At 48.0% G+C, this 27,876-nt stretch overlaps 1 protein-coding gene across 2 annotated transcripts in view; it reads left to right on the top strand.

Moving 5' to 3' along the window:
• LOC144142681 (uncharacterized) overlaps positions 1 to 27,309 on the top strand; it is a 39,481-nt gene extending 12,172 nt beyond the window's left edge. For both annotated transcript variants that reach the window (XM_077674340.1, XM_077674341.1), the window contains 13 exons: positions 1,571 to 1,758; positions 2,555 to 2,809; positions 3,799 to 4,092; positions 5,113 to 5,328; positions 5,563 to 6,519; positions 7,809 to 8,037; positions 8,585 to 8,714; positions 9,568 to 9,617; positions 13,991 to 14,071; positions 15,325 to 15,428; positions 16,382 to 16,546; positions 20,925 to 21,190; positions 23,626 to 27,309. In XM_077674340.1, coding sequence (XP_077530466.1) covers positions 1,571 to 1,758; positions 2,555 to 2,809; positions 3,799 to 4,092; positions 5,113 to 5,328; positions 5,563 to 6,519; positions 7,809 to 8,037; positions 8,585 to 8,714; positions 9,568 to 9,617; positions 13,991 to 14,071; positions 15,325 to 15,428; positions 16,382 to 16,546; positions 20,925 to 21,190; positions 23,626 to 23,713 — 3,023 coding nt within the window. In that variant the 3' untranslated portion in view covers positions 23,714 to 27,309. The remainder of the gene's footprint in view (positions 1 to 1,570; positions 1,759 to 2,554; positions 2,810 to 3,798; positions 4,093 to 5,112; positions 5,329 to 5,562; positions 6,520 to 7,808; positions 8,038 to 8,584; positions 8,715 to 9,567; positions 9,618 to 13,990; positions 14,072 to 15,324; positions 15,429 to 16,381; positions 16,547 to 20,924; positions 21,191 to 23,625) is intronic.
• The last annotated feature ends 567 nt before the right edge of the window (positions 27,310 to 27,876 follow it).

Raw genomic sequence — 27,876 nt, 5'->3', positions numbered from 1 at the left:
GGGAGAGGAGTGGGAAAGGGAAACGAAAAAAAAAAAACGTTTTACGTGAAAGCGTTAGTCCGCAAAGTGTCTCCTCCAGGGGGTCGCGACCAAAGAGTTTCATACTAATATATACCCTAGGGAAAACTCGCTGCAGTCGCGTTAATTCATGGGGGTCGCCATAGTGGCGAGCGACCTTCCTCGCCTACTTGACTTGGCTACCCACGTGGCTTCTTTTTTCTTTTGAAGCCAAAAGGAACAAGGGATGTAACGTTTTTTTTCTTGTTCATCCTGCATAAAGTTCTTAAATAATCCTTGACAAATAAATCTTGTTGGAACTTTATTTTCATAATAATTCACATTTAAATAATATTTTGCACTAAAATTGTTGCTTTTTTAAAGCCCCCGTCAACATTTCAGCCTGTTCAGACTGACACTGGGTGAATGTGTTGCCCTTTGCCTGAGTGGCCTCTTACCACTTGCATCTTCAATGCAGCAGTGAACTGCCGCCGAATTTCAGCCTGTGTCTCAATGTGCTGATGCAGTACAACACTCCGAACAAGAATTGAATACACCAAGAATCGAGGGCCAGTGTAAAAGAACGAGCAGTCAGTGTGTCGAAGACGGCTCTGTTGCGCTGGTGGGGGCAACGGGGATAAGGATAGTGGGATGCTTGTGCTGTTATGGTTGCTGGACCAATACACCATCTTCCCCAGGGGAACCCTGAGGTGATGCGAAGCATCGCAGAGTTCCAAGCCAAGCCAAGCCAATCCAATCGAATCCAATCCAATTCCCCTCGCGAGAGAGTGTTCACTATCGGAGAGGAGAGGGGGTGAGCGGCGGAGAGCGCAGCTGGCGCGGCGAGGAGAATGGGGGAGGGGTGGACGCCGACAACAATGCCGGATGGATGCAGGGACAAGGCGAGTGAATGAGATGCGTCGCATCTAAAATTTACGTGTTACCGATGGCCTCTATGTACGACAGAGGGCAACTGTCGTGTGCATTTTACGGGAAGGGGGTGGAGGGGGAACTTGGACGCATTTAATTTTTTTAAAGCCAAGCTTTCTATGCTTTACTGACGGCGGCGTTGCCCCGAGACGCACTGCAGCAAAGCCAACCTTTTCCGACGATGATGACGAGCATGGGTGACGGGAAAGATGGTGAAAATGCAAAGCCTTCTCTGGTCAAAAGCCAACATCTTCAGAGTCCAAAATCCAAATCGATATTTCCATAACACACTGCAGAAATGCCAAAGGTGCTGCATGCCACATGGACATGGTTGTATGTCATAGGTGGCAACAGTTCATTGCCAGCTGCCGTAATGGGTAGGTCACTCGTGGTTCGTTCCGTGGAAGAGCTAAGTCCAAAACGTTGGCTTATTTTCTTTCGACCAGAGTGCTTTGCGTTTCAACCATATTTCGTTAGAAAGGAAGCTTAAATTTTATTTTTTTGGAGGGGGGGGTGACTCGGCGTTTTTTCTGATTTATGGGGTAGCTCATCCCAAGGCCGATGGAGATTGGCAAGGTTAATCGGATGCGCCATCTAAGGGACATGCCCGGCAACCTCCTCCAAGCCTTCTCTCTCCTTGCAGGCATGGGAAGCAGCAGTGAGCAGCAGCCGACCACGTCGCTGGTGCTGCCCTGTGTGGGCCTGCCTTCGGACAAAGACATCGGGCGCCTGTCGCCCTCCCTGTCGGCTGCGGGCATCCGACCGCTCGCCAAGGTCGGCGGCAACGGCGGGCGGGCTCCCACTGCGCAGCCGTGCCCAGTCTGCGGCAAGGTAAGCTTCCCCGCAACTTCCGATGTTGCTGTCGAAATTGGTTACGACGAAATAACCTTCGTAGGGATGCGTTCCATAAGTTCTCTTCCGTTGTCTGCTCCAAGCTTGCTGAGAAGCGATCATTACTTACTACTTCAATGGGTGAATTTCGGGCCAAGTTTTAATCAGACGTGTCTAACTTGTTCAGGGAAGCTGCGTGCTCTTCGAAATGGTTTTCACGAGGGACAGTTTTCTTGTGCATGGAGGTGTTGCTTGGGCCCGGGTCTTCATGATCCTGCTAAATAGGTAGTGTTTTAATGCGTAACATTCTTTGCCAAGTACCCCCACTGCCAGGGCCGTGTAACGCCCTGCATTTCCACAAAAATGCAGATATCAGGGATGTTCCACCTTACATGTAACCGTTATAATAGCATAAATGAAGATAACTGGTCGCACGAAAGTTTGAAAAACTAAAAAATAAGTAAAATATAAACAAAAATTATGGAAAACGGCAAACCGTGTAACGCCCTGCATTTCCACAGTACTGCAGATTTCACGAAAGCTCCACCTGCAATCGTTATACATAATAGTGTAAATGGAAATAATTGGTCAGGCCGGATTTAGAGAAACCCAAAGATTTGGCGGTGAAGAACCCGCACTCAAGACAAGCGCCATAAGAATGCTATGTATTAGTAGACAATTACAATTCTGTGAATTTCTGCAGAATTTCTGTTGAAGTAACATGGTTTGCCCAAGCGAGCAGTGAGGCTTCTTCGGGGTGTCTGGTTGTGTGATGGATGGTCCTTCGCTGTCGCAGGTGTTTGGCAACTCAAGCGCGCTGACCAAGCACAAGCTGACGCACTCGGACGAGCGCAAGTACGTGTGCAAGCAGTGCCACAAGGCGTTCAAGCGGCAGGACCACCTCAACGGCCACCTGCTCACCCACCGCAACAAGAAGCCCTACGAGTGCGACGCCGAGGGCTGCGACAAGAGCTACTGCGACGCCCGCTCGCTGCGCCGCCACAAGGAGAACCACCACGCCTCCGTCGCCCTCACCGTGCTGCCCTTCCAGGTGGGAGACTCGCTAAGGGGGCCGTTCTTCCGCCCAACGTGTGAAAGCTGTGGCACCGTTATCTGCTCACTGCTACCACCCAATGCAATTCAAATTTCCCGCCTCCGCAGTGCTCGTGTGCCCCCTGCAGCCCGAAGCTGCGCCAGCGGGAGTTCTGTTCTTTGTGCTCGCTTTTTCTCGCGCACGTGCCGGCGTTGCATTGCCACTTCTTTTCGCTTGCTATCGTAAAAACCAACCTAACAAGCGTTCCTAACTAAGCGAATGCGGGTTCTGCCACTTAATTACTTGTATTTTGCCTCAAATGTGCCTGCACTTTGCTTTGCGCTAAACAACGGAGAGATGTATGACAAGCGCTAGCAGTTCACGGGTTTCGAATGCTTATGACTATGTAAACTGCTTGGCTTTCAAAGTCTCTGGGTTACGCCTCGATGACGGAACGCCGTGGGGCTCTGCCTGGGTACAGCGAGCTATTACGACAAAGCGAGCCCCGAAAGTGCTCTCCCTTAAAAAAGACTTCATTTTGGAGCCTGTGCCCAAAAAAGTGCTTGGCTTCTTTTCAAGGTTATGGAGGCTTATCTAGTACTGGTGTATTCGTGATGTGAGCCTGTGGTATAGTTAAATAGAGCTCTTTAAACACCCTAGAGTGCTGATGTCGGTTCACAATTTGGCGAAAAGGGTTGTAGCTAGACGTTTTACTGCCTGGCCTGAGGATGTTTTTGCGTGTGGCGAGTTTGTAGGGGCCTTTGGTGGCTGTTCGGCACTTCACAGTGGTAAGTCTGGTGTTCACAAGTGCTGTGCGCTTAAACCAAATGAACCTGAGAAGGCTTGTCGTATTTGGACAAAGCAAAAGTGGTTCAGGGCTAGTGGAAGTGACGGAAATACATGGCAACCTTGCCAGCAGAAAGAAGAAGCTTATGGGTTGAGCTGTATGCAACTAGAAAAGACAGCGAAGTGCGAGCACTCGAATGCTGCGGTGTGCTATTGTGCAGGCCATCCCACTGCCACCACAGCTGCAACTGGTGGCGTTCCCGGCCGAGGACGGGGGCACCTCCGTGTGGGCCACGGCCCCCCAGCGTCCCGTGCTGGTGGCGCCACCTACGCAGAGCGCAGCTGTGTCGTTGTCTCCGGCGCAACAGGAAGTGGGCTCACAACCAGTGCAGCAGCAGCAACAGCAACAGCAGCAGCAGCAGCAGCAGCAGCCCACACCTCAGCCGCAAACGGAGCGCACGCACTTGCTGCAGCAACTCTTAGAGCCAAGCAAGGTCTGGGCACCCGTGCAAGGCGTGAGTAAAGTGCGGAGGCTTCACTCCATGCTTAGCTGCAATGTTTTTCCCATTTTCTTTCTTTCTTTTAGACGAGCGGGGCGTTTGCGAAGTTTTAGGTGGTAAAGTTTCAGGTAATAGGTGGCCTTGTGAAGCAGCTTTAGCTGAGGAAATACAGTACGACACACCGGAGGGAATTTTTGCTTCAATATAGGTTTTAATCACTGGCAAGGCACGCATGCAGGCAACCACGTAAGTGTGCCGTCACTGGTTACGCTGGGCTCCGCGGGATGGCAGTACTTGTCCGCGCTAAGCACACGATGTGCGTTGGACGTTCCAAAACTCTACCCCACTGAACGTTAAGTAATGCCTTGACTCCAATGTGAGCGTGATTGATAACATTTCTGTTGGCACCACCGTTGAGAATCGGGTTGAAACGAAGCAGACGACGCACGCCGGTGGTTTTTTTTTTTTTTTTTTTTTTTAACTTTTCTGTGGCGTGCGGGTGGAGTGGCACAAGTCGCGCCACGTCCGCGGTGCTTCGGCCATGTCCGTGGCCATTTCCAGTGTTGCCAAGCAAAGAAATTGACAGCTAAACTTTTCAGTGAAAACCATCTATAAAGTGAAATTTATTCTTGCTGCTGCTGTGATTCCACGTTGCTTGCTTCCCCCCCCACCCATCCCCCTAAAATTTAGAATTGGTATTTTTTTTTTCAAGTTTGAAACTTTAGACTGGGCTTCAAGCAAAGATTTGGCCGTGAGCCCGTATGTGCATCACAACACGTAAGTATCCTGGCAATCACAGTGCCGTGAAGAGCGAAAGTGTTAACCCGCTACCCAGAGGGGCAACACCTTACGATTAGGCAAAAAGGAGAATAAAGCACCTTAAGGAGCAGGGCTGCCTTCATTAGGAAGAGTAGATAGCCAAACATCAGCGTGACATGTGCTTGTCACATTTTTGAGGAATAGTTCGAGACGTAGCGGTCCAGCTTGCCAAGTGACGGTCCTCTCACGATTTGTGGGACCGGTGGTTGGTTGCAGGTGTCCTTCCAGGCGGACTCCCTGAGTGAGGCTGCGCAGCGGGGCATGGCTGGCCTGCCAGTGTCCACGATGGAATCCGTGCCCCTGGCGGAAAGCCGCTGCAGCCTCTGCCACCAGAAGGTGTCCAGCCTGTCGGAACTGGAGCAGCACATGCGGCTGCACCAGCCACCAGCCACCAGCACGGCCAGTGCCACCACCGGCCTCTTCCCTCCCCAGGTAGGAATGGTCTTGCTGCTGCGCCAGTTTTTGGGGAGAAAAAAAGGTACAAGTCGACTCATTGTGCATGCTAACATGCATTTCCTTTGTTTTTCTGTGGCTGCGTTCTGAAAAAATGCTGCAAAAGGTGTGCTGTAGAGGAGAAAAGGGGTTAGCAAAAGAAGCAAAACAAATCAGCATGAACAAACAGTTACCGCTCATTTCTTGTGCAAAATGTTACATTTCTCTTTCCAGGGCGTACAGGAGACGTGCGAGCCGGTCCCAGAGCCTGTGTCAGCTGCCCTGCCAGCAGCCATCACCATCATGCCACCCCAGGAGGCAGCCGCAGCGCCCGTCGCCAACCAGCGGCGACCCACGCCACTTCCCCCACTAAACGTGTGGGGCGGCGTGCGACCCACCCGTCCCTCCTTGGCGAGCACGAACAGCAGCAGCAACAGCAGCGAGCGCCGAAGGCACTCCGACTCAGACCACCTCGCCTTTGAAGGTGGAGGCGGGGGTGGACTCCTCGCCGACTTACTCCTGGGTCCGCGACGCACGGCAAGAGTTGGCTCTGACCCGGGTCTCGAACCCTTGCCCTCGTTCGAGCAACTCCAAGGGCTCGTGGCCTCGTCTCGAAGCTCACTCGTGGCCTCTCCCGAGGCCCTGCCGTCGGCCTACGACCCCCACCAGCACGAGGACGTGTTCGCCAGCATAGGCGAGTCGTTCGAGGAGGAGGAGGAGGAGGTGGAGAAGGAGGGGGACATCAAGGACATGTGCGGCTTCATGGACGGCCACTCGCCCCAGCGACCGAGCGTGCTGGTACATTCGCCGGCGGTGGCAGAGATGGTGCAACCCCCTCCACCTCCGCCAACTACCTTTGACCACAACGAGGTGGTGTGTGTGCCGGATTCACCCGAGCCCCTCGTCGAAGTGCCGGAGAGCTATCCGCAGCCGGATGTGAAGCCCGACTTGCGGCCGGCTGTGAGTCCGACTTTGCAGCTGGCTAAGCAGCCGTCGGTGGTGCAAACTGAGAACTCTCACCGGGTGGAGCAGCCGCCAGAGGTTTTTACAGAGTCGAGGAAGCCGCTGGAGGGAGGTGCGGAGGAAGCTCAGGTGTCGTCGTGTCGGTCCGGCGAGTGCGACGATGACGATGTGTTTTTAAGTCCGATTCCGACGTGCCCGCTGCGGAGCCGACGGAAACACCGGCCAGAGGTGAGAGAACCTTGTGTGGTTCTTCTGGCCCGATGTAAATGTTTGTAGGGCTGAGGTCTCTGTCTGTATAGTACTATCCCAGTGCAAAGTCGTGTGTGACAGTTTCCGAGGGAGCGCAGGGAATGTCTGGTGCCTGTTGCTACAGTTGTATAGATTGAATAGAAAAAATGAAAGCATTTAAGGCCATTACAGTTAATCTAGAAAATCGTTGCAAATAATCTAGGTTTTAGTAGTTCATTGCCAGTCAGCCCAGCTTTGTAGAGAGATCTGAACAGCCCTGGTTGCTGCAATGAACCATCCACTAATGTCTTCGTTTAAGCCGAGCACGATGATGCAATCCATTATGGGCTCCAGTTTGTAAACTACTCTAGTGGCAAATTGCATAAACATATCTGGGACATCTATAAAATGCCCAGTCGAAATACTGATAGTGAGGGAGTACTGCCACTGGTTGTTTGATTTTGTTGTTATCTTGCATAAATACCAACATTTTGCTATAAAATAGGTTACTATTAGAGTCGGCATGTTAAATGCTACAAATTGCTGCCTCTTATCTTAATTTTCTTAAAAAGCACACTGCTGTTCATTTAAGTTGCATTAACTTGTCCCTGTTCTTCATTTAGGCCCTTTGGCACTGTTTCTAAGATGGTGTTGCTATGTTGATGACATTGTCATCCAGCAAAATACGGCAATTGCCCCCTATAATTTGAACTTTTACCAAAGCATTTTACTATCCCTTCGAGGTGCATTGACCTACCCTTGTTTGTTTTTCATTACCGTCCTTTGGCACTCTTGCAAAGGTGCTGTTGCTATGTTCCTCCGCCCGTCATTAAAGAAAAAAGGCGTGGTTTTCCATCACACCTCTTGCAGTGCACGGGCCTCTCCTGGGCTTTCCTTTCATTCTCTTCATGTGGAGTTTGTGCCATGCCAGCTAGGCTTTACTCTGCGACATGGTTGAAGCGCTAAAAAAATAGGCAAACACAAGAAAGATGTCACGACAGGTGCTACTAAGAACTGGTTTTATTGCCATAACGTGCAACGATATGTTTAGAAAAGGCAAGAAAGAAAGAAGAAAGATGTGCACAGTTCATCTGCACATCTTTCTTTTCTCTTTCTTTCTTTTTCTACAAATATCGTTGCTTGGCACGGAAATAAAACCATTTCTTAGTGGCGCTTCAACCATGTTGTAGAGTTCACACCAACTCGCCCGGCAGCAAGTTCTCCTTAGGCTTCACTCACGATGGTTTCTCCTCTTTTCCCCGTTTCCCCCTGCCCGTGTGTGCGCACAGCCCCTGTACATCCCGCCGCACGTGAATGCGATCGGCTTCCCGAGCCGGCTACGCTCCCCCCGCCTGTGGGACCCCTGTGGGGAGGCGGGGGGCTGCAAGGGCGCCGTGGGGGCGGCCTCCCCTCCCCCGTACACGCCACCGCCGATGCTGAGCCCCCTCCGGTCGGGCTCGGGGCTGTTCTGGCACGTCTACTCGGGACCCCGGTCGGCGGGACCCGTCACGCCCAGGGGTGCGTACTGGTCACCTCGCTTTTCTTCTTGCATTGGGACTGTGGCGGGGTGGCGGGTGAAACAGATTGCGGGTGTTGTGCACTGCACATTTAAAGGACTGCAAGATGGGTGTACAAAAAGAAAAGGCTTTGTTGTTTGTTTTAGCAGGTGGAGTATGTTTGGCGTGAGCGAAAATCTGTCCTTACGTATGTACAGTCACGATGGATTCAAATACAAGCAAGAAGCACGTGGCCACATAAAAACGCTCGCACTCTGAGCAACAGTCTTGGCCTATCAACACTGGGCTGAACTCGTATCTTTTTTTATACAGTGCATACACGGGGCGCGCCTTAGGGTGTTGTACCATGAACTGTAAACCGTGTACTGTGTTGCTTATTTTGAATGATGTTTTTTTTTAGATTACAGTACTCCCCATGTGTGAGATGGGGTTCATTACCAGTATGAAAACTGAATGCGTGGCTTTTAAAACCAAGCAGTGCTTGAGCATTGCATCATCTTCGAATGACCAAATGTATGTTCAACGAAATTGCACGCTCGTTTGCGTAGATCGGGTGAGTGCTGGCTATGGACCCGTGAGTGGAGGGGGCGTCGTGCCTCAGTCTCCGCTGGAAGCCCCCTGCGAAGCGCCCTTGTCCGAAGAGGAGGGGGAGCTGGCGCCGGAGACGGACATCCTCCCGTGAGTGGCGCAGTCGTTGGATTTGGCTTTGGATTTGGCTTTTGGGCAGCCCAAAAGAAGCCGCAGATCCCATTTGCTCTCGCGACATGGCGATATGTGTCGTGGCTGGAAATGGGCTGTTGGGGTTAAAGGGGGTGTGAGGGGCGACTGAAATCTTGCGCTACACTTTCACAATTAGTCATTGCATGTCTGGCGTTGAGACCGTAATGACTGCCGCACGTGCTGTAGCCGTATTATCGAAGGTGTGCCTTTTCGGTGATGTACAGTTGCTGCACCGACGATTTCGTAGCTGGAGCAGGACGTAGCAGCAGTGTCCGATTATGGAGTCATTTCACTACCGTATTTATTTGATTATGAGGCGGAAATGCAGTTTGAAGAGTAAAAAAAATTGCCGTATGTATATGCTGAGCTTCGAATATAAGGCAAAATATGACTTTGAAACTGAAGATTCTGAAAAGAAAACCTCGCCTTATATTCGAATAAATACGCTAGTTAACTGCAGGTGTGCTGGCTTTGCACTTGCGAATTCCACTTCCCTGATTGGACTTCTAGAGGGGCGTTTATATGAGTTCATGTTCTTGTTTCTGATAAATTTTTGTTTTGGTGAGTCCTTCATAGACACACTAATGTGGGTAGCTTGCATCAAAGCCCTGGTAGTGCAAAAAATGCTCTTTTTTGTTTTTGGGGGGACACATTAAGGTGTTCGGGCGGGTTGGGCCTTTATTTATTGCATGCCATCATGATGTTTGATTGAAGACTATAGAGGTTGATGGTGTTCTCAGCTTCATTGTGCTTCCAATGCGATGCGGCTGTAACTGAGCCTGACGTGCTCTCTCTCTCTGTCTTTATGCAGACACGTCAATGTGGGCCCACAGTTCCAAGCAAGGCTGCCCCCCTTGGATGGTGAGTCCGTGTAGCATTCATCTTTGAAAGCTAATGGGAAACTAACCAACTGTGTCTCACAGTACTGTAGTCCGGCCAAGTGGGGGGAAAAAAGAAGTTGTTTGCTGCCGGCGCAAAAATCAGCTGCGGCATTTGAAGTCAGCTGTTTTGTGGGGACCAATGGAAGGAATGTTCTCTACTGTGTTCTGATGCATTCAATCTCTGCTTAATAAATGATGTTTTTAGCTGTGGCTAGGTGAAGGTAGAAGTTTAATGGGCATGGTGGTGAGCCTGCAATGGGCGCGCAGCTGCTGACGATGATGATGATGATTACATCAGGAGCAAACGAAGTGCACGGAAGAGGCCTTCGTGCTGCCGTGAACGTAAATAGGCTTATAATGAGGTTTATGTTGGGCAGACACAATGTATGGCGAATCATCCCGAGTTTCCCATTGGCTTAAAAAGAAATCTCCTGTTGGGATTGCTAGATGTAGCTTACATTTTCCAGATTTGTAACGTTCTCCAACGATATTAGCCGTAACAAACGCTGTTGCCATCCAAAACAAAACCTCACATCGTATGGGGAGTGCTAGAATTAATGTTGAACGCTTCTTGACAAGTGAAGGTTTTTTGAATTTGTCCAAGTGGTCGGTATTGTCCCGACGCTGTGGCTAGCTAGTTTTTGGGGTCTGAGAAAGCACAGTTGGGTGGTGGTGTGTCAATCTTTAGTTTTGTTTGAACTTTCCTTCTACCTTCGTTTGTGTAGGCAGTAAGAAGGCACTTCTCGGAGTTGTACCTGTAAGTAGAGGGTGGCCCAGGCCACTTCTTTGTAAAGTTTAGTTTTTCATTCAGTCACTGATACCTCTGTTACGCAGGCACTTTCAATCGCGATTGATCTAGATTGGGTGCTGCTACATGGGAAGTTTCATTCGCGATTGAGCACGATCCCACTCGATTCAGTAGTTCTGGCTCTCCAAGTACAATTCAGGTTTTCAAGCATTATTGGAGGGGGGTGGTGTGATAATCGTGTGCCCACTGAGCAACTTCATGGAAGGTAGCAACCTGAAATAACGTCACTGTATCAAATAGCTTGACTGAAAGGAACATGTTGTGATAATATTCATGTAGTTAATTTACCAAATTTCTTGAGGACCAAAAATTTGCCAAAATATCAATTTTCTGTATTAATTTTATTTGCAGTCTACAGGCCCCAAAGAATGTTCCTGCAAAATATCATAGCTTTATCATAAATATTCACAAAGGTGTTGCCTTTGAAGTTGCCTAAATGACCATTTTTGTCTATGTTTCCGAACTTCGTGCCCTGTTTTCCCAGAACCAATTTTTTACCCACAAGGTCAGCTGTCGGGTACAATATTTTGGGGTGTACTCGTTCGATTTGTATCATTTTTGCTCATTCGAAAGCTTATGAACTGAACAGTACGATAAAACCACGAAAGTATACAATTTCTTTTTGCTGGCACAACATTTTATGCAGTTAGTTTTATAAAAACATTGGTAATTGATGACCTGACATTTATGAAGTTTACAGCGTTTGCAGAAACAACACTAAAATTACTGCTGTGGTATAGTTGCACTCCCTGGTCCTTCTAGAGCACAAAGGGATAAAAGCTATTGGAGTATTTCATGGGTAGATAATGAAAATATTTCCCGAAACGGAGTGGCATAACAAGTTGCACAGCTCTAAACTTACACTCCAGAGACGAAAAGTGACTGCATATTTGTGCTCAGGATGTTAAAATACACTCAATGTGTAAATCTCAAGCGCATAGGTTAAAAAATAGCAAAAACGTCCTAAGACCAGCGTCCGCCATTAATCTCACAAGATAACAAAAGTGGCGTCGCCACATTTGCTGGTGGTTGTGTCAGGTGCAGCAATTGTTTTTACTGTATCTTGCCGTACTGTTGTCGTTGGGACATTTATGAAGAAGAGACAGGGTAGAACCTAGCCATCAATTCAAAACAAAGGCTCACACGACGTAGCACAGTGCACCACACTTTTTGCTACAATACAGGGTGTTGGCACGGCTAAGAATTCGGCTGATGCCAGCTACGGCTGTACATGGTTGCCCGATGCCGTTTGCAAAGAGGTGTTTTTGTTGCCATCGAGCGTATCAGAGGGAAATTTCCCAAGCAAGATTAAAATTCAGCAGCGGCTCCTAATCTGGCTACAATCCGGATTGAGAGTGCTTGTGTGACAGGGGATGCGTGTAGAACACTTAGCAATGCCTGCTTTTGATGTTAAAGGCATTGGGAAAGCCTCGGATGCTGGTCAAAGTTCCTTGTTTTCATCTGCATGTTTGGCATCATATTCAGTGCCATTCAGCGAACCATTTCACTGTGGGATGTCCGGTCTATAAAGTTGTAATTTTCGCACCTCACGAAAGTTAACCCATCGGCGTTTAAAACCTCCTATCTTACTTGCCAGATTCTGTTTCACAGTTTGATGATGCTTGAAATGCGGAACAAAGCGTGTTACTGGACGACACACCCAATGGCACAATTTGCTTGGATAGCTGAAATAGCTTGTGGCGGTAGGGTTTAAAGGGACCATGAAGACAAAACGCAAGTTCAGTTCATTAAAAAGACTGCTTTATTTCCAATAACAGTGATGCAGTTTTATCACAAACTTCGAAAAAATTGCAGTGTAGACCGTTTATAACATATGTCGCGGGAGCTACGAAAATATGCACTATATAAGCTAACCGTACTGCACTGTAAACAAAACATGCGCGAATCCAACCACAGCGCAAGCTACCTTTCGGTCATTCTTTGTTTATCATCACTCAAATGAAGCCCTCTTAAAAACAGAAGCACGGTCTTTAGTTCGTCTGTTTTTTTTTTTTTTCCCCCACATCAGCCACTGCTGCAGGGTTTCGCAAACCGCGAGTGCGGTCTTTCAGACCGTGAGCGTGGCTTCCACTTCCGTTGTGTTTGTGTTTTGGGGGAGCACGGCCGCGTTTCTTAGAGTCTATGAACGGATGCCACGGGATAGCGTGACAACTACGCAAGTGGGATTTTTTTTTACCCCAGGTTGTGTTGGTGATGCCGAATGTGGTTGCTAAGTGCAGGTAGTGCATCCTACATCCCAGCTCACTATCTCCAGATGTTCGAAAAGGAGGCAAGGGCGTTTGCTTATCTGCACAACGTTCTAATAGCAGCAACTTACTGCGTGGGGGGAGGGGGCTCACTATTTTCCGAGTAGCATCAAGGAAGGGCAGTTTTCGTTATCACGCGAGTGCAAATGGAACACACGAACTAAAGGGCGCCTATTTTTTCTTTTGTGTGTCGAAGTTAGAGGAAAGCAGGGAGTGCACGCTGCGTCAGATGGCTGATTCCGTCTTTTTTTTTTCTTTCTTGCGACCCTAAAATGATGCCCCAGCTGTGCCAGCCAATCAGCGGACCTACCAAAAAACCGCACTATGAACAGCATTGTGCTTCAGCCAACCGCATCTTAGGCGGTATGCTTATGTGTTGAGTTCTGTGGGAGGCAAACGGGTGGTCACAAAAGCCCGCGTTATATCTTGTCCCACACTGTAAATGGTTACGTTAAAAATGGTCTGCACTGTATCTGTATATTAAGGAAAGTTGCAAAACAGTGGCTGCTCCCCATGCCACTTTCTGGCGACGACCAAAGCCACCAGCGAGAGGCATGACTGGACGATGGTAGTGGGGCTTCTAGTTCCGTTTGATCGTATCACTTAAATACTAATGTGCCATTAGCTCACTGAAAACTCCGGTCTGTATTGTTTCCCTCAGTTGCGTCAGTGTGGACGTCGTGTAGTGCACGATTTGAAAGTTTTAAATGCAGAGCATTTCAGTAACTCGCGATGTCACCCGCGTTGACGTCCGTAGTCGTAGTCCGCACCCCTCCCCCTACACTATATAAAAAAAAAAATACTATCCGGCGCCTGGTTTCGATCCCTCGACTCTGCGGGCGGAACGCAATGTACATGGTGCTCTACCCACTGCGCCACAAAGCCGACACAGAATGGGAGGCTACGAACGCGCCTCATATCCTTGACTCATTCAAACTACGTCAAGAAGCTGCTGATACAAGGCATTCACTACCACCAACTCCCCAAACACTAAACGTTAACGCAATACACCCACCCCCTATGCGACGCATTTACTCGAGTCCCCCTCGCGGGGAGATGGGCCCAATTTTTTCAATATTTCTTGTCTTTGGTAAAAAAAACCTCGTTTTGTGTCTGGCATGGAGGTGAGTGCGTTTCCACACGCTAGTTCTTCCAAATTATACAAGGTTGTAGTTTGTCTCCATGGCCTCTTTAGGTAAGGAAGGTTGTCTTGAAAATGTGCTTCTACCATTGCACAGAAATGGTGTAACGTGAAACTTCCCATCGCCTGTGTTTCAGCCGAAGAAGCCCTAAAGGCCGAGCACCGTGCCGACCTTGTCTGGCATCCGCAAGTCGGAGACCACCTGGCTGATGACGATGGTGAGTGGGGGAGGGGGAAAGGCTTTGCATCGTGGCTGTCTGAGCGTGGCTAAGTCAATTCACTGCTGTGTTACTTTTTGCCTATCAGCTTATGAAGGGTTCATGTGAACACGACTGCTGGTTTGCAGTAGCTGGATACATAAGTTGTGACTTGTTCCAAGAAAAATGTCATCTTGTGTATGAGCTTCAAAGTTTAGTGTGATGCCGCAAAGAAAAAAAAAAGAGGACAAAAGCAAAAATCCTGGGCCATCTCCACTAACGTGAAACCTGGTGATGGGTGAAGCATGCAGCGTATAAGTATTCTTGGCGCTTTGGCGTTTTTGCCAACGGAGATGAAACTGTTAGGGGGCAGCTTTGCCGTAAAAGTTTCTTGTCTTTGAAGCACTACGCACTCCAGCGCGAGGCGTAAGCGAGTGTCCCGGTGTCATTTTAGTACACGTTATGTTTTAGCGTGCGGTGTAAACGACTTTCCCGGTGTTTTAGTACCGTGTCTACATGAGACGATGATTACGACGACGACAGGAGACGCCAACAGCCCCAGACCCTAAGGGGCTTTGCCCCTAATAATCCTCTGTTCTTTCTGTTACCAGGTTTATGCTTGTTGACATCAGTTTACCAGATCATGTCTATATACAAAGAGGCAGCTGAAATTTGTGGGTTTTCCGCTAAACCCAGTCACCATTCTCTTTATGGGTTCGGAGTTGTGGTAGAAAGATAAATGTTATAGTTTAAGTATGCAAGCAGGCTGCAGCTCTAGCGTGGCGCTCTTCCCTAAAAGGAGCACACTTGGAAAATCGCTCGTGCGTCTTGGCAGCGGCCCACAGAGTCCGTTTTGGCATCATAGCATTGTTTGTGGAACAGGGTAACTCTTGACTCCGAAGTGACAACCTACCCGTTTCCATTGAACTGTTATTTTGGGCAGGTCTGGGTGAGGCAAGTGGTGTAATGTTGTACGCTTTAATTTCAATCCTGCATAGTGGCCCAAGGTATTTCACGACTGTGCATGAGGCCATGGGAAATTCTTTCTGCTGGGTAAGCTTAGTAGTCATACCTCTTGTAACATCTAGAAAGTGTAAGAATTGTTCATGTGCATGACGTTTGGTGTTCGTCAGTGAAGCCTGCTAGGCCTAACGTCATCCAGTGCGGCCTATCGCCCAGTTGAAATCTGAGACCGTGTTGTGAAAACATTGCCGTGAAACATTGTTGCTAACTTTGTTGGGAAATCGTTGGTTGCCTCTGTTATCTCGTCACAGTGGAGAATTACCTGGAGCTGTCCTGCTGCGCGGCAATACCTGGTGGGGGACGGAATCGAGAGTATGCCTTCCATGTGCTGGCATTGTGCCAAGGGAACCTGCAGGCAAGTGTGTGCCGCAAGGTGGCGTGCTTGCTCCGCTGCTATTGAAATACACGTCTGTGTGCATTTGCAATATTTTTAATCTTTGAGTGCTGATGCGGTCAGGCAATGTATCAGTTCCGGCCCAAACGAGTTGTTTGGACTTGTTTTGGGCATCGCTTATTCAGAAAAGTGGCAGCTTCGGTGTACTGAAAGTTTGGTTGTGTATATTAAGTTCCGGGTGTGGTGACAATAGCTCCAACTCAAACTTTCAAGAAAAAAATAAAGGCAGGCACAGAAGATGAAAAGGTTGTCTCCTCTGTCTTTGTGTTATATTGTGTTTTTTCTCACAGTTTGCGAAATATCAGGTCCAATTCAGCAGAATCTGCTGCAGACCAGGATGCTTTTTTTCTTGTCATTGAAGTTATTAGAAAGCAACAATGCTTGTTTGTTTGTAAACATACGACTTCATTTGAATGAGGGTGCCAGGTACAGTCTTTGTCAAACTTTTTCTATACCATGCCAAATGTGTTTGGCCATAGTTGATTTCAAAGCAAAAGCTCAACGCTGAAGTGTGACTGAATCGTTTTATGGCAACAAGGAACAAAGGTGCTTTCACCATGGTACGCTTTTGTTTAGAATTCTTTGTTCATACGGTTCATTTATCTTTTTTGGTTTAATTTTGGCATGGCCCAGAAACTTTTGCAAAGACTGTACATTTAATCTTTTTCCGGATTACCACTTGGCATGGCCTATAAACTCGACAAAGACTGTGCGTTTATCTTTTCGAGTAGTTCTGGTGATTGTTTCTTTGTTCGACCGGCAACATCAGTACTCATTGAAGGCTCACGCAAGTTGTTGATGTCAGCCCTGGCATGAGCGGTTCGGCAGTTTCTGACCGCATGCTTCTTTGTGGGTCCAGTAGAGGGAAAGAGGGACTGGTCCAACAGTGCAAGACGGGGTCTCCCTCTCCCTAGGAGGCGACGCTGAGGCTGATGGAGAGGGAGCCGCGTCTTCCCGGCGGCCACCCCCTGCTGACGTACCGCTACCCTGAGTGCCACCGGTGGAGTCGTGAAGAAGTGGAGCGCTTCCAAGAGGGTCTGGCCACCTTCGACAAGGACTTCCTTCATGTGGCTGCCAAGGTAGGGAGGGGAAGGGGAGAATAAAACTGTGGTTGATTCCTCTGTCATAGGAATCAGTCAAACATGAAAGTGAAATGTGCAACAAAATCTGCAGCTGAGTGTGATTTGCGGGTCGGCGGCTGTCTTGTGGGTGTGCTTGGCGAGCGACGTCCTGCTGGCGGGTCACTCGGCAAACGTGCACTGGCGTCATTCCCGTGACAGATATGACGTCAGTGAAATCTTAGTGTATCCCGGCATAAAACACTTTCATGTTAAAATATAAAACCCGAAAACGAAGAATTCTGAACGTACTCTTTAGTACTAAAAGTGGCTTCCCCGCAAGAAGACCCTGTGTGCAGGGGTGCACCCTTTACAGGCTGCTTGCTTCGTTGTACTGGCGTCGTTTCCGTGACGGATATGACATAAGTGAAATCTTCGTAAATCCCGGAATGAAACACTTTCGTGTTAAAACTGTGCCTAATGGGGAATATGGGGCCTATACCAGCAGGGGTGAGACAGCTGCGCATATTGCGCCTTTCTGATACAATTCCATTTTCCTGCGCCAAGCTGCTCCAAAAGCACGAAAATGGCGAAAATTGCGCCAAACTGCTCCAGAAGAGCCTCAACGGCACGGATTTTGATGCTCATGTCAGTTTCGGCGGGGACAAAAGCCTCCCGCATCCCGGTCACCGCTTTTATCGTCGGTCAATTGCAAACACAGAAATGGCACAAATAGAAAGACTGAAACGAAGCAAGCGATAGCTTCTAAAACTCGATTCGCTTTCCGTCCGGGTTCGCTGAAACGGCCTTCTCGATTAGGCATCGCTGTGGCAACAAACATGGCCGCCGCCTGATCTGGCTGCTACCAACGCGCTCAGTGCGTATCGCCGATATTTTCCCTGGTTTATTTTACGCTATCAGCTGAGTTCCAGTCTATTCATTCTATCTGTTGTGGCTCTGAACAGTGACGTTAACGCAAGGATATGGTTTGAGATTGGTGCCGGTTTACGGGAAGTTGGGCGGCTCGAAAAAAAGTTCATTGAAATGTGGGGCCTACGACTTCGGCGTGGTTTGTCCTTGAGTGCGAAACGCGGTGCGCGCGTCTATAATCGGGTTCGTGAAGTGAATTTTTTGGCTTGTTGTGCTGTTGTAAAGTGTTGAGGTGTTGCTGTGCTTCGAAGCGCGATTGCGAGCCTCGGGGATGGACGGTCGACACGAAAGTTGCGGGCTGTGCTGCGGCGCCGCGACCTGTTCAGGCAGCGCCCAATAGGTGCAGGACTACACGGTTGCCATAGAACGCGACTGTAACACTTGATGTATGCAAAGTGAAATTTAATGCCAAAATCTAGGTGGCTAAACATTAACGCTACTCAAATGACCATAGGGTAAACCTGCGCCCCGGGGACTGAAACGGGTAGGCTGGTTGGGCTATGCGACCGTTAGCTCGAAGCTGCTCAACTGTTGCCGTGACTACAGTCGTTCGTACAACACAGCCTGGGATTACAAAAACAATAATTTCAGCATTAAAACAGCAAAAAAAAAAATCGCCACAATTGCGGAGCCCTTAAATTTGATACGAGTTTTAGCAGTCCGTCTGTTCCGTCGTGTACGTAGTTACCGTGCTCCCCGGGACTCGTCTGGGCACTTGGGCATTCATAGCCGTAGGGGAATTAGTTGCCCGCGCCTCCTCGCCCTTCCGCGCGCGCAGGCGCAGACCGATCCGGTCAACCCGGTAACAAAGTAACCAACAGAACAGACGGACTGCAAAACTCTCTAATGTTAACGGCAGCTTTGTTGTCAGTGTTGCGTGCAGGCGCAACACAATATCACCAGTTAGGAAAAAGGTAGTGCAGTTAGTACTTTGTGATACTCTTAAAAACTCTTTCAGGTAAGGCTGTTTGAGGGTTCTGTGTATTCAAAACTGATTGAAATGTGCACTTGACCCTGAAAATTGCTGAAATAATGATTTTTTTAAGCTCACAAGACGATGTATTAAATGTCCCTAACTGCTCCAAATCAAGATTCTTCTGCTCCAAAATCGGAATTTTGCTGCTCCGAAAACTGCTCCCAAATCTGTTTGGGCTGTCTCACCCCTGTACCAGGGAAAAGTTGTGTTTAGGCCAGGTTGTTACGCCGGATCCCAACCATGGCAGAGATAATCGGAAAGATAAGAATGGGGTGGAGTGCAGTTGGCAGGCATTCTCAGATGATGAATGGCAGCCTACCATTGTCCCTGAAGAAGAAAGTGCAAGACAGCTGCATCTTACCGGTACTCGCCTACGGGGCAGAAACTTGGAGGCTCACTGAGGGTCCAACTTAAATTGAGGACGACTCAGCGAGCAATGGAACGGAAGATGATAGGTGTAACATTAAAGGACAAGAAGAGAGCGGAGTGGGTCACAGAACAAACGCGTGCTTAAGACATATTAGTAGAGATTAAGAAGAAGAGATGGACGTGGGCAGGGCATGTAATGTGAAGGCAAGATACCCGTTGGTCATTAAGGGTAACAGAGTGGATCCCTAGAGAAGGCAGAGCGTGGCAAGGGGCGGCAGAAAGTTAGATGGGCAGATGAGATCAAGCAGTTTGCGGGGATAAATTGGTCGCAGTTAGCACAGGACCGGCATAATTGGTGGTCAATGGGAGAGGCCTGTGCCCTGCAGTGTGCGTAGATTGGCTGGTGATGATGATGATCAGGGAAAAAATGCCCTGTGAACCTGGAAGGGGCGACTCTGAGTAGTTGTTGCTACTGTAGCGGGTCGTTGTAGTTTTAGCAACCAACGGCTGCAGCAGATCTAGTGGTTGTAGGAATTGATGGCTGTAGCAACTCTATACTCGGGTACAAGTTTAGCCCATGTGGTGTATCACTCCGGTGAAGGGACGAAGCCAGATGTCAACGCACGCCTGCGCTTTGAAAGGAGATTGCACTCGGCGCGTTACGTCATGTACTTTTTCTCGCGTAATTTGTTCGTTGTGACTGCAGTAGTTTATGAGCAAACTAAGTGCAAAAAAGTCACAGAAGCGACTCGTGTCACGGTCAAAATACTGTCGAACCTGGCTGTATCAAACCTGTCTGCATCAAATTACCCTGTATATTGAACTGTTTCTTAACACGGTATATTTACGATAATAATTTATGACAAAAATTTTGTTTACATCGAACAAAAATAGCAGTAACTCCTGATACCGTGTTTACTTGCGTAATGCACCCACTCGCGTAGTGAACCCCCCCCCCCCCCCCCTCCCCTCACACACACACACACACTTTTTTCTTGAGAATTTACTTTCTTGTTACCGTGCATAAAAATGCAGCAGGCATACAAAAGGTACTGTTCAGTATGTTTTTATTTTGGCATGGTTGCTGATGCCATCAGCGATCGCAGTAACTTGATATAGCGCCACAGTACGGGCAGAAACGCTAAAAACGCATTCTAACAAAAAGAGAAAAATTTCAACAGTAGCGGGAGACGTGAGCGTGAATACAAGCGCGCAGTTTAAAAATTGTGCACTTGTGGAGTGCCACCTGCTGAACCCAAAGCAAACCTTCTGGCGCATAGTGCCATGAAAGCACTCGGCGTGTGAACAAAGCACCAAACTTACTCCGCACTCCTTCCCTGCTCTGTGCTGTTCTATGGCTTCGCCCTTACACTCCATTGTTTTGTTGTTCTAAAAATTTTTTGTGCTCCTGGTGTGCGGCGTACGATGGGCCAGTACATGAGCTGCACAGCCGGTTTTAACACTGAAGCTGGTAGAGCATGCGTTGATGCACATGGAAACCGCGCGGCTGGGCGGCACTTCAGTGTTGACCCAGTGTGTGTATACTACTGGTGAAAACAAGAGGTTTGGGTGATGAACAGGGATCACCGTGTGTTTCGTGAGTCCAAAGAAGGGAAGTTTTCGGGTGTGGAAAAAGAAGTTTTGGAATGCTTTGACAGCATGGAAGACGATGTGCCGTGGGCCGACGGCAAACGTGAAGCCACAAGTGACTTCAGTGAGGAGGGCAGCTCCATATGACGATTAGGGGGACGATGGCAAGTAGGGTGCCACTAGCATGTGAATAAAAAAGAAATTTGGTTGCATAATTACTACGTGTTTTTACTGGAAGGGTAATGTTTTTGATAGCGGTTATTCTAGCATCTTTATCGTATGAAATTTCAACTTTTAAAATTTGTTGCAGTTTTTATCTGAATAATGAACCCTCCCCACAAATTCATGCCAGATTTTCTAAAGAAAAAAAAAAGCGGGTTCCTGAAGCGAGTAAACACAGTAGTACTCCTTGAATTTAACTTTCTGGAATCGTAGTTCCGGAAAGGTAGGTTGCAGCTTGATTTTCTGCAATTGTCTCTTCTCCGAGACAGTCACACTTCGTGGCAACAACAAACCACTTTGTCGCGTGCGCAGGTTGGCACCAAGTGTGTACAGCAGTGTGTGGAGTTTTACTACGTGTGGAAGAAAGTGGCACCCGAGGAGTACCGGCGGTTGCGGATTCTGCGGCGGCGGCGCGAGCTGGACCAGGCGGCGCCGGAGGACGACGACCTGGAAGATGCCTCGGCCAGTAGCCCCGCCCTCCCAGCCGTAGCCCCAGCCGTAGCCAAGCCGACGGTGCCCTCGGAACCGGTGCAACCCTGCGAGCCGCCGCAGGAGTTCCCCTGTAGGCTTTGTGGCAGGTGAGTCGGTGTTACTTCTCGCATCCTAGAGCGGTTTTCGGAGTTGACGCCGCACATCTCCGCTATTTATGAAAATCGGCAGATATGATTCAATGATTACTAACTGATGATAGTTACCATCATCCATACATGACGTCTCTGCTGCTCTTTACTCCGCAACATGGAGTTCCAAGGTCAAGTCAAGTGTTGCAATTGCCCGCGTGACTGATATCCCCCCCCCCCCCACCCTCCCCCTCCCCCCAATGGGGTGAGGTTGAGCACTCAGTTTTTAGGGAGTTTTCATATCACTGAATAACTTTGTAGTGGATGTTGCGTCTTGTGAAGGAGCCAAACAACTCCAGAGGAAGTGGAAATGTGTGTTTTAGAGTTTTAGGGTGTCTATTAGAGTTTAGTGTTTTGAGTAAGTCAACGCATCGTGAGAGAGACTGCGGAGGGATCGAGAGAACATTCGGAAATGGAAAATGCGGGAAAATGACACAGATTGGAAAAGAGGGCACAAAACCGGATGACCAGGGAATGTTTGAAGGAGCTGGCATTTGCTTTGTGCTTTCAGCAGACTCTGAGCTTTGCATGTGGGGTGCAGCTTTTAGTTAACAAGGTAGTTGACCTAAACTGCCATCGTTTTGTTTAATTGAGAACTGTTTGGCCATGATTTTTTATTCCATGAAAGTATGGCTATTGCAGAGTTGTAGCCTTGAGGGGCATTAGAAAAACGTCAGACATAAAAAATATAATTGCTGTAGTCTAGATGTTTAATTTTTACTCAAGCTTATCAAGGGTGCTGGGATAGCTCTTTTGATCTTGTAGCAACTTGTGAGTACATATGTATTATGCAAAAGTACTACCATATTTATTCGAATATAACATGAGGTTTTTCAAAAATCCGAAGTCTCAAGTCATACCCCGCCTTGTATTCGAAGCTCAGTACATATATATGGCGATATTTTTTACTCTCCAAACTGTTATAATCGTGACTGCCTTATAATCGAATAAATACGGTACATACTGTTGAGATGACACGAATTCACTCATAGGTGCACTGACCTTTGATTGCGGGTATGTGTAACTCTTTTTGAGTGCGTACTCAAGAAGGGTTTTTAAACCCTTCTTTATAAAAGAAACGGTGTTTGATTAAAGATTGACTTGGAAAAGGTGACTTCTTTTAAGTCTCTGTGAAAACAAGTGACCTGCCTGTGTAGAAAAACAATTCGGGCGCCAGACCAGATGCACTCTGGTTTCCAGAACCACAAAATGCGAAATGTCAAAAGGTTGGTGCGCATAAAATCTGAGCAGCCAGAAAATGGAACTGACCAAATACTGTTTTTAAGCGTTAAATAATTACCAGCATCATGAAGCCTTAAAAGTGTCATCATCATCAATTGTATCTAGCACACCTTACCTTCGAAACACTTCCGAAGCCTCTGCTCATGAGCATTATGGACTCATGAGCATCCACTTGCAAAGGAGTAGAGGAGTACGCATGAGCACTATGTGCTCGCGAGTGAGTGAGAGTGTGCCTCGCCTATGATGGTGGGTATGTGCAACCCTCCGCAGGGGTGTACTCGTGAGTATGCACTTACGAGTGCTACGTGCTTGCGAGTAAGTACTGTATTTTCGCACGTATAACCCACCCCTGCATATAAGCCGCACCCCCACTTGCAGCCCACCAGAAAAGAAAAAAGAAATCCTCGCGTACTGCCCGCACATTTGATACAGGAAAGGCTGCACCAAAGCTACTTCTCAAGCAACACATCACATACTATGTAGAGAGAAAAAGCAGATATTTAGCTAGTAGAGTACACTGACTGCAAAGCAAAAGTCACAATTCACTAATGAAATTCAGTAGTTCGAGTGCGCTCGTCCTTGTTTTCCTTCCTTGTCCTTGTATGTTTTGCACAATCGCTGCCATGGAAGGTTGAGTCAGTGCTACTGCGTAGGAGCTTCACGGAACAACGCGCAGTGCCAGGAAGCTGTACTACAGGAAAAACCCCGCGTATTATCTGCACCCCTACTTTGCCGCTGAAATTTTCACATTTTTGGTGCAGGTTATACGCGCAAAAATGCGGTACAGTCATGGGCAGATGAAATGCAAGTATGCAAATATGAACCAGAACACACAAATAGCGCGATTTATTTCCATCCAAGCCAAATGGATGTGTGGCTTAATCACAGCAACAAAGTTGGAAAACGCGACTTTCCTAATACAACAATAGCCGTCATTGTTGTATTGTTGCACCTCCACGAACAGAATTTTTCGATTTTGTGTGTTCCGGTTCATATTTTCGTGTTTACATTTCATTTTTCCATGACTGCACATAGTACGCATTTGTGAGCAAGTATCCGTAGGTACTTATGTAAGGTACCTGAGGGTAAGTTCCTGTGAACGTCAGCTTCTGGGCTTCACCTGCGGGTGTTTGTGGTGCCTGTGTGTGCAGGGTGTTTGCCAAAGTGAAGAGCCGCAACGCCCACATGAAGAGCCACGGGGCGCCCCGGTCAGTGCCCAGCAGCCGGTTCGAGTTCTGAAGCAGCAGCGCCGGTGCCGCTCCTGCAATTGCTCAATGCCTCGTCGTCGTCGTCCCCTCCCCTCTCTCTTGTACATGGCTTGTAAATACTAGGTTCTCGTCATTCTTTTCAATTGGGGTCCCCGTGCGATCCCCCCGTTGCCACCGCTGCAGTCTGAGCAGGTTGCGTTATTTTTGTACTCGCCAGGCGCCTTCTCCACAGATTAAAAAGAGAGCTCTGCTGTTGCACACGCTGCCTTCTGGTCCCACACCTTCCTCGTCTCGCCGTTTCGCCCTTGTCGCCCTTTAAAGGCCAACTGCACTCAAAATTTTCACATCTTCAAAACCCTATTTTCAAATAGTCTGCTTAAAAAGGAAGCAACATGCAAACTACAACAGCTGAAATACGTGTGTGGACGCTGCAAGCGGCCAGAGAAAATCGGCGATTTTTAAACCGAAACCGAGGAGAGTGCGGCCATTGCAGTGATGTTGCAGCCATCCAGCGAGCGACCGGACGGTCACCAGCTCAGGAAAAAGTCTGCGCGCAAGCTCTACGCGTACTCGGGGGCAGCAGAGCTCGACCAGTTCTCCAGCTGCGTGACTGGCCAGTGGAAGAAGCCCCCGTTGGCTGGAACGCTACAGGTGCATCATGGCTGTTTACGTGATCTGCCGTCAGGTGCAGCGTGCTCTGCGGCGGAGCTTTTTTTTAAACGCTTCTGACTGATTAACGAGGCGTTTCACGAGGCTGCCGCTCGTGTCCCAGCTGATTTGGGGGTACTTACTACGCATCAAAAATAAATTTGGTCGATGTGAAATTTGAGTGCAGTTGGCCTTTAAGTGGGAGGCAGTTGTTGTCGACGTTGCGAGGGATCCACTTTCTTGTTATCATTAAAAACATTGTTGGTGCATTTAAAGGAACGCGGACGATCGCAGGTTGCTGTACATAGTCTCGCTTGCCACGTTTTTTTTTTGTCGAGGTGCTGTCTGCTCTGGGGCGGTATTCTCGAGTTTTGTTCCTTTTGCATCCCTTTCAAAAGTGTCCCTTTTGGCGAGCCCTGATTGGCTAAAAGCAAACAACCGGAAGTGACGTAACACAAGGGCGGCAAACCTACTGCCAACCTTTTTTTCATGCTGTCAACGTCCACTGCTTAACCGGAGGTACGTCACGATGAAAGGGACGCAAAAGAGACGTTTTCAAAAGGGACAGTTACAAGAATACCGCCCCTGTTGTAAACAACTAGCGGCCTAGTTGTTGCTGTTGACTATGTTGTTTTTGTTGTTGTTGCATGGCAAAAAAACATGTAGAAAAGGAACTAGGGCATGCACCACAATGTTTGCTCCTGGGATGATTTATTTTCTCGGCAAGCACACTAAGAATGTGTCTCTTGTGGCCAGTGTTTATTTTACAGCGATGCTGTTAGTGGTTCCTTTCTGTGTCTGTTGTCCATGGGCAAAATTAGCGCTGTGGCGGAGCCACAAAGTGAAGATAAATTTAGGAAGTGGAACATTTTTTACAAAACGCTCGTCACAGTGAATACTATTGCCAACTACAAAGCTTCTCGCATCTGCAACAGTGAAGGAGGTGATAGCGGCACCTGATGGATGAGATGCTGTGCTGTGGAATGTTGATCCGGGTGTCCACACACTATCTTCTCCTGCATGAGATGCTGCTAACCTAGTCTGTGCCAAGTGCTTGTGAGGTTTTTTTGCCACCTCAGGAAGCAAATTTTCTCATGTCTTGTTCCTTACTCCGTGGGCAGAGCCAACCCTTGAGTGAACGCCAAGTTTAAGTCAAAGCCAACAATGGGGCTCTTTTACAATCTCGGACTCACTGTGGATTCCCCAAGGAGCAGTCCAGCATTCGTTTTAAAACAAAGCTTTCTATGCCTCATTGGTGGCGTCCGTCGCCAAAACACACTGCAGGAAAGCTAACTTTACGCAGTGGGTTTCACAAAACGGTGATGATAGCGAAGGCACGTCAAGCACCTCAAGGAAAAAAATGTTTCCTGTGGTCGAAACCAAACCTGGGTCACTTGTGTTATGAAGCCAATGTCTATTGTCTCCTTAATTTGGCTGCACTTTGTGCACTATGCACTATCTTGTTGCACGAGATGACCATTCTCGTCTAAAACGGGAAACGCTGTCGTTTCTACTCCGTTTACCGACGCAAGTATCATGCTGGAGCCGTCTGCTACGATGCGCACCAAAAAGGCGCCAAAGCCCACTGCACCGTGCATGAAACGAGAACTTGTACAGAGGCTAGTGCAGAAGTGTAGAAGAACTCGTGCAGCACAGCGTCAAATCGAGGGCCGATGTGCAGGTGGGGATAGCTGCACTGGCAAATCGAGTGCGTGAGTGCTGCACCGCCTCAACTGGTGCAGAAAGTGTAGGCAAATCGAGGAGACCATATATAACCGCGCCATTCCAACACGGTCGAAGTAGTTTGTATTTTAGACGTTGGCTTTGACTCAGTTTGCATGGGAGAAAGCATCGCTTTTAACCCTGTTTCTGTTAAGAAAGGGGCTTTGTTTTTGTTTTTCTTTCACATGCATCCCTGTAGAGTGGGGAATTTTCGGACTACTACTTGCGGACTGTCCGCAGCAAGTCCAAGACTGGAAATTGAAGAGCCCTAGTGTTAATTCGCTGGTGCAAATGGTGCAGCCTACATTTCTCTGCCCATAACTGGTGTGTCTGTCATCATGTGAACTCTGCATAATGCTAGGTCACCAGGCTCTATTTGTGTTTGCTACGGGCAGTGGGCAGATGCAAATACAGTCCAGTCCACTTATAACAATATCCAAATGTCATAGAAATCCCATCGTTATAACCAGTAATTGTTATAAGCGAGTGGCAAAATAACAAGATGGAACAGAGCTCAGAACATTTTATTCGCATGCCAGCAAGGTGGTACTACTACTACTAATTTGCGGAAAAGAAGCCACAGTCGGTCACCTTTGTTTGCCGTATGTGAAGCTAGCGCAAATCTTTTCCAAGAGCATCTATAGGTGCTTCACCTAGCTGAGGTAAATGTGCTTGGCGGAAACGGAAGTCCCTGAGGGACTGTGTCACGCATTGGGCCTCCTACGAAGACACTACCTGAGTAGGCTGCGCAACCACGTCACTGTTGCACTTTTGGTGCACAATATCACCGGATTCAATCGTTATATCCGATATCGGGGCACTGGAGCATTGTAATAAGCGGTTTATTTCACCATAGAAAGAATACGAAAGTGTACGGTGCCATAGCGGTTCATCGTTATATTCGATATATTGTTATAAACGGTGTCGTTATAAGTGGACTCGACTGTATGTGTATAGACGGGCAATACGTAACCAGTAGTGACCTCTCCATCAGTATCTTCATGCCATTGACGAGAATGTCACCCCTGGCTAAAATGTCAAGGCACTGTTGCAGTGCTGCAGTGGGTGCAGAACTAAATGGATTGTTTGGCTGAGGATAGACTGAAATGAGCAAAGAGAAATTTAAGGAAATTTCAACAGCTGTGCTGGTCAGTTACGTTGCGCCTGGCAACTTTTTTTTTTACTGTGTTCTTTTTGCGGTATTTTGCCAGGGCAAATTAAAAAGCGAATAAAGTATGTACATACGTTTTTCTCAAACTCATGTAGACATTTTATGAGCCTAGTCAGCTTCGGAGCGCCCGCTGGCTACATGCACCCCTGGTTCTTAACTTGCTGTCTATTATCTGAACTCATTGTACACATGGTGCATATTCCTCGGTGGGGTGTCATAAATGAACAAGGTACCTGATTGGACCACGTGAAGTCTCCTTTTCTAGCAGCAATTGTGCCATTTTTTTGCCACCTGTGCGCATTTGCTGTTCCTCCTATGTGCTTCTGTACTGTTCCGCTAAAATATTTTGAATGTTAGGAGATGCGAGATATTCGGTATTGTGGGCAAAAGAAGTTACAGAAACTGTTCTCACTTGCAAAAAAAAAAAAAAGGGCCATACATTTTTTAACTTTACCAGTGGCTTAGTTGTTGGTCTTTCGATGTTTTCCTTCAACCTTCCAGAAAAAAAATCACATTTGTGTTCATTGCTACCAAACTGAGACAGCAGTAATCCTTCGAGGTGAATTTAGGTCGTAAAAACATCTAGCCGAACTTTCTGCAAGAACACCTTCCAGAAAAAAAATCACATTTGTGTTCATTGCTACCAAACTGCG

This window comes from Haemaphysalis longicornis, unplaced genomic scaffold, assembly GCF_048455015.1.
Source record: "Haemaphysalis longicornis isolate Haplotype H1 unplaced genomic scaffold, Haemaphysalis longicornis Haplotype H1 scaffold_6, whole genome shotgun sequence".
NCBI lineage: Eukaryota > Metazoa > Arthropoda > Arachnida > Ixodida > Ixodidae > Haemaphysalis > Haemaphysalis longicornis.
Note: the sequence above shows the minus strand (reverse complement) of the source record. Positions and strands in the feature narration are given on the sequence as shown.